General features: G+C 40.5%; 1 protein-coding gene and 1 long non-coding RNA gene across 2 annotated transcripts; both read right to left on the bottom strand.

Annotated features, from left to right (window-relative positions):
• Nucleotides 1-5,082: 5,082 nt before the first annotated feature.
• Nucleotides 5,083-11,471, bottom strand: net1 (neuroepithelial cell transforming 1). Its single transcript, XM_014020142.1, has 9 exons — nucleotides 11,190-11,471; nucleotides 8,363-8,470; nucleotides 8,108-8,266; nucleotides 7,883-7,945; nucleotides 7,491-7,664; nucleotides 7,130-7,387; nucleotides 6,865-7,035; nucleotides 6,586-6,772; nucleotides 5,083-6,493 (listed from the first exon to the last, which is right to left on the bottom strand). The coding sequence occupies exons 1-9, from the start codon at nucleotides 11,343-11,345 to the stop codon at nucleotides 6,075-6,077; spliced, it is 1,695 nt and encodes a 564-aa protein (XP_013875596.1). The 5' UTR covers nucleotides 11,346-11,471; the 3' UTR covers nucleotides 5,083-6,074.
• A 371-nt stretch (nucleotides 11,472-11,842) lies between these two features.
• Nucleotides 11,843-13,395, bottom strand: LOC106525803 (uncharacterized). Its single transcript, XR_001311173.1, has 3 exons — nucleotides 13,369-13,395; nucleotides 12,584-12,657; nucleotides 11,843-11,876 (listed from the first exon to the last, which is right to left on the bottom strand). It is a non-coding gene; the product is annotated as an uncharacterized LOC106525803 (long non-coding RNA).
• Between the last annotated feature and the right edge of the window lie 1,271 nt (nucleotides 13,396-14,666).

Here is a 14,666-nt window from a genome sequence, read left to right as displayed (position 1 = left end):
TACAACAAAGAAATAATAGCACAAAAAGTAAATAAATCTATATTTGGTATAGGTTTTTTGGCAGGCATCTTGAATGAATGAACTGGCTCTGAAAGTTAATTGGTTGTAAATGTAAAGTCTTTGTGTATTTTCTAAGATGTTCATCAAAATCTATCCAGAGACTGATTAGATGTTATGCTAAYGGTACAAACAGAAACCTTACCGCTCAGCCTTCAGCTGACAGATTTTCTCTCATGAGTTCTCTTGTACAAATTTTATACATGCAAGGTTAGTAATAATTCAAGGATTTAAATGTAAATGTAACCTTACAGTTTCTTAAAGCCAGTCTAAACAGAGTGGGTCAGCGTAAGCAGACAGATTGGAGGTGGGAGGATGCAGAACAACGAAGTTCCCCTGGTACATAACTGCTACTGCACTGTTCTGTTTAACAAGCGTGCCGTTCTGTACAAATAAGGAGTGGGAGAATGAGGAGGAGGGAAAAAGGATCCCCAACTCAGAGAGCCGCCTTTCATGGTAATTGCCTTTATTAAACTGAGGCATCRTGTTTTTGCCTGTGTGTTTGTCTTGTAGGAAAATATCTCATGAACCAGTGGACAGATTAAAAACATTTAGCCTACTGGGTGTACATCTGTAATTAGGAGTTAACCTGATTCAAGATGGCCACAACAGAGAATTTTGGCAAACATAGWTATAGCTCAGTGGACTAGTAGTAGCTGAGTCATCCCCAACACATCTCATTAAAGCTTGCAATGATACATGAATTTGTACATAAAGTCATTTGTAATGTTTGAAGTTAGTCCTCATTTATGATCAGACTGTGTTATTCTAAAAGTCCTGCATGAAAGGCAGCAAGTGACAAGACTGCTGCTTTCATTGTGTCTTGTTTCAGCAGGTCTGCCTGGAGTAATGGATGTTGTTATGGTTTCTCCTTACCTATTCTGTCCTCGTTTGGCCAGAGGTGAAAGCTAATCTGTGATACAAGGTGACAACTGTCCAAGARAAATGCTTATTGTCCTGACAGCTCCTTTCAGCTGGCTACAAGCAAGGACCAAACAAGTTCCTGATCTGTCAGGACAACCAAACCTGAGAGTATTTAGACATAAACAGAGTCCACATGTTGATGGAGGTGWGGTGTGCTGAGAACCACTGGGACCTGCCGTTGATGGTTGTCCTCAGGCAGTCAAATGAAATATGTTTTTTTATTTTATAATCTGAGCGGATTATATTCTGTCTTTTATCACTTACACAACTCCCTTAAGGAATTAAAGTTTGTGTGCTGAATGACTTCTTAAATTGTTGAACAAGTTGAAATTAAATATTGTTGATTACTAGCCAAATGACAAAATTTWAAAAAAACATAGTGCAAACAGAAAGATAAATAAAGCAAAAGCTGAGTTAAAAGCTAAATGTTACAAAAGACAGTCTAAAACCTCAATGACGTTAGATAAAAGCTAAATGGTAAGTGTAACAAGAAGGTAGCAAAATAAAAGGCTGTGTCTCATTTCACGGGCTGCATCCTTCCGAGTACATAGCCCATGTTCCTCCCAGTAGGCTACATCAAATTGGTGTGAAATGAGACAGTCTAGCCTTCGCTTGAGGTCGGCTTAACATATTATTGGATGATCACACGCTGCCCSTTTACCACAGTGATTGGTTTCATATCAGACTTAAAATGCACTGGGACATGTATTTACATGTCTTTTCACCAAAAGATTAACTTCACAGTTAAAATATTACACGTAAATAAAAAAATATTAATAATTTGAGTTTAGCTCCAGTATCTGTACTTGTAGTGTGTGTAAAAGCAGTAACAGCTTAGCAAAAAACTAAAAGGAGAAAACGACTAACTGTAAGTAGCAAATTGCAGGCTAAAAGAAGCGGAACAGAAGCTGAAAGCTAACAGGAGCACAAGATGATAAAAATTTATCACGCTGAAATTTATTTTACTGTTTTTAATGGACTTAAAATAATCTCATTTTATTTCTTCTAGGTATTTGGTTGAAATAAAGTTAAATTTTTTATAAAAGAAAAGGTTGTAAAAAAATAAAAATGCATAGTACCCATCTCCTGATAATGAGCTGATCTTTATGATTCAAAAGTAAAATAAAGTTAAAGCTAACATTACACATGATTAGTGTAGCTACAGAAAACAGGGACAATTACAAATAAAAACAGTGGACAATATTATGAATGCTGAATCTGCACTTTCATAATAAAATACACAGTGTGTTCATGACCCATAAGACCAGTCAAAACACAAAGAGCTAACTGTTAGTTTGTAAATTAATCCTACAACTGCTCTCTTTTATTATTTCCACTTTGTGTGGGATTGTGGCCTTTTTACCATCCAAGAGGCAAGAGTAAAATAATTCCTCAGTCGCATGTTTCACTGAAACCAACAATGGGCCTTCAGTCCGTTACAGTGCGCTGCTGAACTCCATTAAAAACATACTCTTGTTTAATTTCATACAATAATCTCTTGTTTTGTTTTTCAAAAGCGTTTTGCTTAAGAAGTGGTTTTGTTGAGATTTTTGTTGACAATTTTCTGTCCTGAATAAACCAGAAACTCTCTTTAAGTTTAGATGGGTTCTGTCTCCAATAAATAACCTGCTGTAGTACAACACAACACACCCAGATGCACAATGGGTACTAAACAGGTACATACCTAGTAAATGCCAGGCAAGTACTCAGCAAGTGATAATGCCCAGTACACACTTGATTTATACTCAAAATATATCCAGTATACCCACTTTAAACCAGTAAATGCCCAGTTTCTACCCAGTTAAACCAATTCATGCCCAGTACATGCCCAGTTTATATGTCCTGATGCATCTCAGTAATCCAGGTAAAAAATCAAAAAGAAAAAAATTGTATAGKTCTTCTGGACGGGTTCTTCTCTAATGAAACGTTTCGTCTCTCCTCCAAGAGACTTCTTCAGTCTGAGAGTTTCAGGCAAAATTCAGGCTTTTAAGCCCAGCCTCCATGTGACTGATACTCACATCACATGGCTATCATTGACACCTAATTAACACTTATTGTTAACAGGGGTTGGAGTGATACTGGCAATGGCCGCGCTGTAGGAGGGGGACAACTGAAAACGGAGGCCTCCACCTCTGTTTAATGATGGACGGTCTTTCTTCACAAAAATGGCTTCTTTTACTCCTCTCTCAAACCAAAGTTCCTCTCTATCAAGAATGAGAACATCCTCATCTCWGAAAGAGTGACCGCTGGCCTGTAAATGAGTGAAAACTGCAGAGTTCTGGCCATTAGATGTAGCTCGTCTGTGTTGGGACATTCTTTTGAACAGTGGCTGCTTTGTTTCCCCGATGTATAACTGGTCGCAGTCCGCCTGGCACTTAACAGCATATACAACATTGCTCTGTTTGTGCCGGGGCACCGGATCTTTGAGGTGAACCAGCCTTTGCTGTAATGTGATTTGGGGTTTGAAAGCCACTGGGACATCATGTTTAGAAAATAAACRTCTCAGTTTCTCCGAAACACCCGCAACATACGGAATAACCACTGGTTTGGGTCTGGGTTTGGGGTCTTCATTTTCACCTGAAGGTTGCATGGAATCCTGTCTGTGTTTCCTGTCTGCTTTCAGGAAAGCCCAGTCAGGATAACCACACTGCTCCAGGGCCTGTCGTGTGTGTGATTTCTCTTTCTCCCTGGCTCCTGGGTTAGTAGGGACACTGTCTGCTCTGTGGTACAGAGTATTTTTTTACCCAGTTTATACCTAGTTTAAATCAGTACATACCCAGTTTAAACTACAGATAATCTTGTAGTCTGAACTACTTGCAAGCTAGAAGATGAGCTGAAACATAATTTTACTCTATGGTACAAAACCTCACCATGTATCATAACTCTGTTCTATGTGTACTGTAAATATAAATGCTCCATATTTTTATCTGTATTTTGACTGTAATTTWAACYATGTCCTGTTGTGTCTGTCTACTGTACAGCACTTTGGTTGGCCTTGTGCTGTTTAAAGTGCTTTATAAATAAAAGTGGTATGGTATGGTAYGGTATGGTACAATTTTACTCTATGGATATCACACAATTTGCCATACTTAAAGTGGAGCAAAATGACCAAATACAAAGTTTAATCACTGAGTAAATACAATACATGCAGATTTGATTCTGTCACATCTTCTTCGTTGGGTCTGAGAGTATCCAGTGTGTCTAAATCAGACTAATCAGTGACGTTTTTGTTCCTACCTTTACCTCATAGTTCAAACTTAGAGCAGGTTTTGAAGCTGAGGACAGTTTGGAACATGTCAGAATGTGTTTTGTGAGTCTAATGAGGAGAGGGGAGTGTTACAGACAGATCACTGACTGAAGAGGCTCAGCTGTCTTTGTTTCCAGTTTGGCCTAGAGCTCTTAGAACAACACAGATAAGCTGCTGACAGAAACACTGGATACAGCAAAGGTGGAGTTCTGCTGGTTCTAGTTTTGGTTATTTGTTGTTGAAGACTAAATTAGATCRCTGGTTAAAGTTGGCCTTCACTTTCTTATTGCAGGTCCTGACCATTTCGAACATTACTTTTTAAAGTTAGCAGTTGATTTTTTAAAATCTGTATACATATTAACATCAGACTATCTAAATAATCAGTTAATTGACAAACCGGTCKCATTGTGTTCAAAATAACTAATGTGTTTTCAAAAGTTCCAAGGAACAGACAGGTTGGGATTTTATCCATCTATCCATTTACTATACCCGTTTCTTTCTTTCATGGTCCAGGGGGTCACTGGTGCCCATATCCTGCAGTCACTGTGTGAGGGGCRGGGTACACAATGGACAGGTCGCAAGTCCATCACAGGGCCACACAYAGAGACAAACAAMCATTCACTCTCTCACTCACACCTGGGACAATTTYGTGTTACCAATTAACCTGACAGTCACGTTTATGGTCTATGGGAGGAAGTCAGAGTGCCCRGAGAGAACCCAAGCATGTACGGAGAGAACATGCAAACTCAAAAATGTGTTCTGTGGTTCATGAGATAYTTTACTAACAACACACACAGAGGCAATTGCATGACCTTTCATGAAAAAAGGTGACAAAAAAGACATGAAATCATTAGTTTAGTTGCAAATCTTACACCACCCTTTATTCTTTTAGTTGCATCAAATTTGTGGCCAACATGTCACCTGTTTTACTTTTGTTTCAACCTCGYGAACAGAAAACATCTTCCTCACTTACGGATTCCATTGTACGAACACCTTCCCCTACATACTGTATCCATCAGACTCTGACTTTAAAACCATCTTTAGCAATCTTCCASTTCAACCTCATCAGCACACCTCGGTCTACTTTACCATTCAACATTTTCTTAACAATCCTTCTGTCCACTTTGTCTTGTCCCAAAGGACATTATAGTCCACTGTGATCCATTTTCKTCTGTTAGCTTAAAAAGCAGCCAACATGGCTCAGTTCAAACTTGTTTTAAAACAAAGCTTAGTTTCTTCTTTGATATGACTCTACCATCAAAGAGTTTGTTATTTGTGAGAAATCCAAGATTTCATTTGTTCTGTGTTTAAATGAGGACCTCTGTAGGGAACTACAGTGTCCAGGATTTAAGGAATGCATCAAACTAAGACACATCTTCTGATTAATTTAAAGCTTTTTGTCTCATCCGCTGGTTTTTCTTTCCTTTTATACAATTAAACAACAAAAAAAGAAACAAAATTAAATGTTCTAAAGACTAGAACTGTTGCTTAATAAAGAACTATAAAAATTGCTATATATTTTGAGTATAAATATGTAAAACTTTTGTTAGCCCCCAGAAACAGGTCTAAAATTAGACTTAAATACCAAATTAAAAGTAAACAAGGTTCGATCTTTACTTCAGAGTCATGACAAAGTCATTGGAAAATCCAGATTTGTGATCCCGTTTTGGAGCCAGTGGAATTTGTGCACATTCTCCAGAACACTGGCTCTGTGGGATGCACTTGGATAGCTGCCAGTGAGGACAGTAACATCAAACACTGTCGTAATAATACAGATAAATACAAGACCCGCGCTTCACTGTACAAGAAWAGTGTCCAACCAAGAGTCTGTTTCCTCCGCCTCACTTCACACCATTGTCTCTTTGCGTTTCCCTAAGGAACACAARGACTTTTTGTCCTTCTTGCTTTTGTGTAATGTTGTTGAGAAGAGCGGCGACGACAACAATGATGCCGTTGATGAAGACGACGAACGGGTTGAAGATGAGGATGGGGTGGGGCTATGTGGTGAGCTAGGTGTGGAGTCTGAGGCTGGCCGTGGGCAGTTTTCATCAGCTTCCTGTGTGTGGGCGATGGCGGGGGACGAGCARTGCTTGGTGTCACTCGTGGTCGGGCTCGGGGTAGGGGACTCGCTGAGAGGCCGATGGATGGAAATGGCGCTGCGCAGACAGTTGAGCCACTGCTGTTTGTGGAAGACATCGTTGACCTGTAGGGTGTGAGACTGCACCTGGTTTGGGTCTTGGGAACGCACACGAAAAATGTTCTTGGCTGCAGAGAAAGCAAAAAATAACAATTAGAGGGGCAAAAAAACCTCAAAAAAATTTAGGAACTTTTACTCTTAATTGTGGTGCAGGCCTTACCTTTGTCCACATTGCTGAAGGCACCTCTGAAGGAGCCGCCCATTCTGACATCTCCATCCTGCAGGTCCTCCAACACCAGGTCCTGCACCGGGATTGGCTGACGGTAAACTTGGAAACACTGACGTTCATTTCTGGTGACGGGGCGGGTCAGGACCAGAAGCTCCGTGAACAGAAACACATGCAGCTTCTACAAGCAAGCAAAAAGACAAAAGATTAAAACCTGATGTCTTGCACAACAAYGATTTGTTGGAGGACAAACAGCTGAAAAGTTTCACTCACCGTGCCACTCTTGTTGCGCACCTCTCCATGACACAAAAGGCTCTTGCACAGCTCGATGCGAGGGTCCCTCTGCCTGTCATCAAGATACTCCAGCTTCTCAATGTAGTACTGACACTCAGACTCTCCCTTCTTCATGTTGATGTCAGAAAGAACACCCTGAATGATGGTAATCTGAAAACAGAAAGAGTCTGATTAGCATGTGACCACATCAGACCCCTCGGTGCCACAGGCTACGGTGTTGGACACGTTTCTGAGGTGGACTTACAGCTTCCTCCAGGCTGCCCGCATCAGCGTGTTCTGCTGGAGTGTGTTTCAGAATCTCCTTGAGAAGCAGCGGGTATTTGACCAGGCGAGAGCGTGGAATGTCCAAGAAACTCCACAAGTCCAGCTTCCGACTGAACGGCGACTCAAGGCAGCGTTGTAGGAAGTCCTGCACCCGCGGGTCCTGCTTCTTTTGATCTAGCAGTGCCTTGGCTGCCAGCTGGTTGCTGCAGTAGTGCTTGTAGGCGTTCAGCCTGGGCAGCTGCAAAACATAAAGAAAAATACTATAACTAATGAAATTCTTTGTATAAAAAACACTAAAAGATTCCAAGTCCTTGTAAAGTTTTATTTAAAAAGACACTCACCCATCGGACTACAATCTGTCCTATTTGACACACAGTCCCATCTGGTCCTGTTGCTTTGGAAAGCTGAGCTAACAGGTCTTCATGGAGAGGAATATAGGTATCCAGATTGCCAAAGATGTGAGTTAATTCCTCCTCAGACATGATAGATAGCTTCAGCATCGGGTCATGGTATGCCTGCAGAGAAAACCAGAATTACATTTCAATATTCAGACAGCAGAGTGGGACAGCTGCTAAAAATAGCTCAGGCTACAAGAGAAAGACAGAAAAAMAATCCCTGTTTTTTATAGCTTCTGGCTGCACTACATGGGTGTCCTGCCAGAGTTTGATTTAATCTGTTTGCTTTTAAATGTACTCCCTCTGCTTTAGAGTTGTTGTTTTTTTTTATCACAAACCTTGCGTGCAAGCTGGAGGTCCTCAATCAGATCCTGTTCTCCTCGGGACAGCTCAAATATAGCCTGAACAAAAGGAGGAGGAGAAATACAGATATTTGAGTATGCGTTCATTGGCCTATCAGGTATGTGTGGGTTACAGGGACCAGGAAATTAGGTCTGAATGGTCAAACTGGTTTAAGACAAATACTTTAAAGTCTTGTGACATTTGTCTACTGCATGTCTCACCTCCTGTCGTTTGATCTCCTTGGTAGAGAAAGTTCCCTTCTGATGGACGTCTATTGTCTCTGACCACAGGGTGCTGTTCCTCCTTTTAGGTGGTGTAGGGGCCTTGCTGCAAGGCTTCTGGGGCGCRTTCGGTGACTTGCCATCACCCCGGAAGGAGGCCTGCATGCAAACAAAAATTCATTTGTCAGGGATATTTCAGAAGTCCTTCAACTCAAGAAGTTATCTTCATGCAGGAGGGTTAACCCTAACCCTTACCTGGAGTGTTTGGCCAAATCGCCGAACGGCCCCATTCTTAGCCGGAGAGATGAGATTGGCTAGTGACGTCACCCTGCCAAGAGAACGGACACGCTTGTTGCTGGGTTCCTGAAAAAAAGCAGAAGGAAAAATGGAAGCAGAGGTTAATCGTAGGTTTTGTGAAAGACTAGCCTGACCTTTACAAAGAGCATGCAGCAGGTCAAAAATCAGTCAATCAGTGCTGCKAACTCTTAAATCCAAGCACTCCCTTGTGACTCACAAAACAAAGTGTGGTCATAAATCCTCATGATACATGCCACCTCCTGATTTAGGGTGAGGAAAGAAGAGTAGCTGAGTCAAAATGGATCTGCCGTCAGACAGACTGGTGAGTAGTAGACACAGATACTGAGGAGAGAGCAGCTCCAACAGCTGTTGGCTCCATCATGCGAGGGGTCCCGAGCTGGGCCAGCCCACTGAGCATGAAGATCTTTCCTGACTGTTGCTCTGGTGTGAGAGACAGTCTGGAGGAATGCCAAGAATGCACGGGACCATGCTAGTCAGCTGTTCAATGCCTCTCCCTGTTCTCACTCTGTTAATATCTGGCCACACAACAGTTAGAGTACCTGACAAACATAGATGTTGTGTCACTCAAAGTGCAAWAAATGCTTCATGGTGGCCTGAGCTCCTAAAGGGGCCCAGAGGTAATCACTGAAACTACTGGAGACTAATTCATTGATAAAATATAGGAGGTTAGATCTGGACTTTCAAGGCTAGAGCCTTGAATATTTTGTTTTAAAAAGGTGTCAAAACACAATTCTAGCACACCTAGGATGGGCTTGAGATTCCTGTAACATGTCTGGGATGGATTCAAGATACCTGTGACAAAACTGAGACAGGTTTAAAACCCATGACAATGCTCAGAACAAATTTAGGAAGTATTTGAGATGGGTTTGAGACACTCGCAACAACTCTGCAACTATATGAGAGAAAATCTGTTGCACGCAAATGTATTTTGAGCAACTACATTACAAGCCTACAAGAAAAATGTTTGGAGACTTCCTTGCAAATGTAATTTCCCAAMTGATCTCCAACTATTGCAGCCCAGTAAATTACTGACTTAAAATAAATCAGTGATGGTGAAGTAAACAACAGAACAAAGATGGTCAGTAGTTCAGTGAAGGGGGGTGCATGGTGGAGTTAATGGCTGCAAGCTGAGACAAGCTCCCTAACAAGCCTTGCGTGAGAGATGCACTACACCTGGGTCAGATAACCCCCTCTTCCTATTCCTCACCTCACCCCGAGGCTGAGAGGGGAAAAAAGAAACAGCTGCTCATCTTTCCTCCAACAACAGGCTTCAGGAATCAAAGCGCCGCAGTAATGATTTCATCCAGTTTAACCTTACTGATCACATGAGACATCAATGAAGCCCCAGGTGCAGGCAGCATTTCACGAGTATAAAATTCCTAAACATCTTTATACTTGATGGTTTGCTCATTCTGATTAAACATATAAATTTATGTATAAACCACTTTTTCTCCTGGCTAAGTGAAGTTTTGCCTTGGCTCTGCTCATGTGAACAGTGCAGCCTTGAGACTTCAGGCTCTGTGAACACAGCTGTGGAACAGATCGACTGTCTGCAGAGGTCTGTGGCTGCGGTCGATGCACATTCTGTAGTGGTCAGAGTCCCCACAAACACCCATGGGAACTTARCAAGTCCTCTATTGGCGAGAGGCGCCGTGTGTCAAACGCTATGACTGTGGTCGAAGAGTAATGACAGACTTTTGGAAATCCCAGGTCCCTATCTGTCTTTGTAATTTTATTACAGACAAAAACATTTAAAAAAAACACCAGACAAAAATGAAATGCAACAGCATTAGAGAGGCAGAGGTTTCCTAAGTCAATGTTGAAAAAGCATGTTGAGCATAATGGCCTTCCTGTCCTCTGGCGAGCGGCCTCAGAATAACAAAGGCTCAGTAGTCCTGCTCTTTGTATATTAGCTGTAAAGGGAACCGGTGCATACAGGCAGAAAACATTGCTATTCCTGTTAGTCCCACTCTGATTTAGGTTGTCAGTCTAGACTCAGGAGGCCACACAGATCGTGGTTTTGCTTTGGGTAAGTATCAGTGGAGACACTCAAGTTTTACTTCAGGGGACTTCCAACCTCATAAACGTCAGGGTTCAGTCATAAAAGCTTCTCCTTTGATGTGACCCTGGAAGCTACAGCTCTGTTCCTGTGAGGAAAACAAATCTGCAAATCTGTAAAATGTTGCTTTACTCCACAACTCTCTTTAAAGCAGCTTACTCTCAGTGAAACCACAATTGTTTTGTTTTTTTCAAAAAGGTGACTCACAGCAGAAAGAAGGAGTTCCCAGGACAAAGAGCACACCTCTGTTTTTGTTTTTGGGTGGAGAACATCAGGCTGCTGTAGCAGATCCTGAGCAGAGATAACAGGTTTACCTGCATGTGTCACAGGTGAAAATAAAGCTTTTATTTTACTGAACAAGACCAAATTCCTCTGCTGGTTTGTTGTTTGTACAGACTGACTGTCCTCTGAAGATTGATCTGTCTTACTGAGATGTAAGTTTGGAGAGAAAACTTAAACATGCAAAGCTCCACCTTTAAAGAAACTGGACTGTGTGTGTTAAAGACTGGACAGAAACCAAAACAGTGCTGTTAGATGCCAGGTCAAAGTCTCAAACCTGTTCCACAGAGATGTGATAAAACCAAGGTTAGGCACTGATTCACTCACAAGATAAAAAACATGACTTCATTGAATAAAATCACAGTTAAACACTTAAAAGGCCTGCAGGATCAACTTTTACTGCACTTTTTTATGTTCTCATCTCACCTCTGATTCCTTGTTGGCTTGGTGCTGACACTCTATCACTTGTAAAGTCCGTTTGATGGGCACCAAGCTCCCCAGCTCGTCGTAAGCCACCATAGCTTTCAGTAAAAACACAGTCTCCTTTAAATCCTGGTGAGTTAATCCACAAAACAATGACATAAAAAAAAGTATGTTGATAAAAATCCCAGATTTTAGATTGAAAAATCAGGAGATAAATAATCCCATTCCTCCTCTCCCTCTTCCCTTTAGGGACAGCTTAGAAGCTGAACTCACACACTTTTACACATTGGACTGAGGCTGAGGGAGGTAGGGTTTTATACAAGCAGCCCAGACCCAGGGGAGGAGCCAGGCCCTGCTCAGGCCCAGTGGCTGCAGGTGAACAAGGATCAGGTTTACATCAGACCCAGCCTGCAGACTCTGTTGACCAAACCACACAGAGGGAAAACAGTAAAGAAAAAAATTGAACTGCTGGTGAATTGTACTGCTTGGACACAAACAAAGCAGATGAGGGTTTATCAAAGCTGTTCTCACTTAATGAGGATTTATTTCAGAGAACTGTTTTGAAAGAAAAAAAAACAGTAAAGATATGCAACCAAAGGAGAAAGATTTTAAAATACTGTATTATTGTCCTGTTCTCATGCTGTGGTATCATCGGTGCAGAATCCCTCTAGTGGCGCTGAGCAGAAATTTCTACAAGTTAAAAAAGAAGTTATCATAAACTGTAAACAGATGAGACTGAAATCCCTGGTTTCTGGTTCAACTGTKTGAGTTTAGATTAACATGAGCACAAGATTACAACAGATTTTATCGAGTGTTGCAGTGCTTAAAGATCAAAGTGTCTCTAACTTGTTAGAAATGTCTCCAGTGGTGGACAGTTTTTTTTTTAACCATTTCCACTAGAAAAGATCCCCACTGTCCCAAATAATGTGCAGGTGATGATCAAGTTTTGATGTGTAGTCCTGAACCAGTTGGGTTGCTGAAGAGGTAAAGTAAGTTTTTGTGTTAGAGTTGAAGTAAATCAGTCAGTTTGCTTGTTTTGGTCAAATATTTAGTCTGTCTGAAACGTTTCCTGGAAAACCAGGGCAAGAATTTGTTTTTCACATCTGTTATAATGTTGGAGCTGAACGAGCCTGATAGTTTCTGAAGTGAGCCGCTTGTTATGAAATGTTTGAGAGCCACTGAGTTATTGTACTTGATGGAAACATTGGGTTTTCAGTTTGTTATTTCAGACCAGCTGTAAGGAATAAAACCAACATATCAGATTTACACCAGCTGAGATTGAATTGAAACGGTCAGCTGCACTTTTGGCAAACTATAATAATACACCTTCCTAAAACAATTACTTTCTATTTTTTCAAGTTGGACAGGAATCTCAAAAAAGTCATGTAGTTTCTTACCTTTTAAGTTATGTTCCTGAAAAACTTWAAAAAAACAAGACTTGGGCGATAGTTTCAGGACAGTGACAGTGATCCTGCAGGTATAAAATTGTATTTTTCTTATGTACAACAAGTAAATAAATATAATCTTTGACCATTAAATCAAACGCATGACATCATATTCAAATGGATAAATGGAAATTTTGACAAAAAAACCAAATGGCTGCTACAGTTTGTTAAAGAAGCTGAAACTGAATTGCCAAAAACAAAAGTATGCTAAAATTGAAAAGAAAAAGCTAAATGTAGCAAAATGTTCAAATGTCAATAATAAAAAAGCAAAGAAGCTATAATTTAGAAGAAGGGCTTATTTTGTTTTGTCTTGTTGCACTAATTTTAAGTAGCGTAAGAAGACAAAACAAAGCAAATTTAAAAGAAAACGATCAGTTACAAAAAAACCAAAGTAAGCGCAGCCTTACTCTTGAATGTGCTAAAGGTTCGATATATAAAATGACACAAAGTTTAATAATAAAAAAACTAGAGGGAAAACCACAAGCTCAGACAATTACTGACAGAAACACTGGTAATAAATAACACTGTTCTTTGAAGATGATGTCAAAATACAAAAACAAGAAGTAAAAATATACATGAATGTGAAAGCTAATATCCCTCTCTCACACACACAYACAGGTTTGCCCAGCTATACATTTCAGGACATTCCATTGACTTCCATTACATCTCTACAGCCTAACCCTGACCACAAACCCTAAGGCTGACCTCACAGGTACCTACCTGACCCTGAAACTAACCTAAACTCAATTCACACCTTGGTCCTACCCTGCAAAAACTGTCCATCTTACCAAGTTTTAAAATCTTACATCCAGCCAAAAAGTCTTTTTGATCTTGTTTTGAGACTGATTTACTAAACAAGAACTGACTGTGTAAGAATAATAATCTTGTTTTCAGAATGTGTAAGATTATTTGTCTTGTTAACCTGAAAATTTGACTCAAATTAAGTCAAAAATTTCTGCCAATGGAGTAAGAAAATTTTACTTGGTAAGATTCTTGAAATAAGAAAAAAAATTGAGTCAAATCAAGTATTTCAAGAATCTTACCAAGTAAAATTTTCTTACTCCATTGGCAGAAATTTTGACTTAATTTGAGTCAAATTTTCAGACTAACAAGACAAATAATCTTACACATTCTGAAAACAAGATTATTATTCTTACACAATCAGTTCTTGTTTAGTAAATCAGTCTCAAAACAAGATCAAAAAGACTTTTTGGCTGGATATAAGATTATAAAACTTGGTAAGATGGACATTTTTTGCAGTGTAAACCCAACCCCCAACCCACCAATGGCATTTAAACCAAATGGGGACTCAACTTAGGTCCCCAAATGCACCAGTTGTCCCCAAAGGTAGGTGTTTTGTCTTCAAATTGCCCCCAAGTGTCACCACCCCCGCCCCACACACACACACACACACACACACATACATAAACAGCGTGTACTGCCAGACAATCATTAAGCCCCAGTTTGCAGACATGAATAAACATAAATGTGTCTTCTAGAAAGTAGCACAGAGTTCTGGTTCTGGTCTGACCCATCATGGTTTATCCAAACTGAAGATAGAGACATTAGTCTGGTGTCAGAAACTAGATGACTTGTTCTGATTAATTAACTCAAATCAAAGCTCAGAGCAGTCAGGAGACTTTTATCGGTCTCATCAGCTGACCCAGAGGGAGAGAGGGAAGTATCAATAGTTAGGGGAAACTGACCTTATTGAGTTGAGATGGACAGGGGGGCTGCAAGGGGGGACTGAATGTACTGTAGCTGCTGTTGGTTCAATAGAAGAAAGAAARCAGGTTTAACTGACTTCACTGTRGCGGCCATCTTGAATTGTGTTGGCGCTTAATCAGCTGCTGTGGCTTATCCAGTGATTATTTCCTGCAAGTTTATTCAGGAGTTCAGGAGATGTTTTGCTAACAGACAGAGAAAAGTGATGAAGAGGAGGTATTCAGATGAAGAGGCTTGGCTCTGCCTGTGTGTCTGTATGGAGGTAAATTTGTGTTTTTATTATTCAATCAAACAAAAAGCATCTTCAATC

This window comes from Austrofundulus limnaeus, unplaced genomic scaffold (assembly GCF_001266775.1).
Source record: "Austrofundulus limnaeus strain Quisiro unplaced genomic scaffold, Austrofundulus_limnaeus-1.0 Scaffold241, whole genome shotgun sequence".
Taxonomy (NCBI): Eukaryota; Metazoa; Chordata; class Actinopteri; order Cyprinodontiformes; family Rivulidae; genus Austrofundulus; species Austrofundulus limnaeus.
The sequence above is the reverse complement of the archived record's forward strand: the minus strand, read 5'-3'. Positions and strand labels throughout refer to the sequence as shown.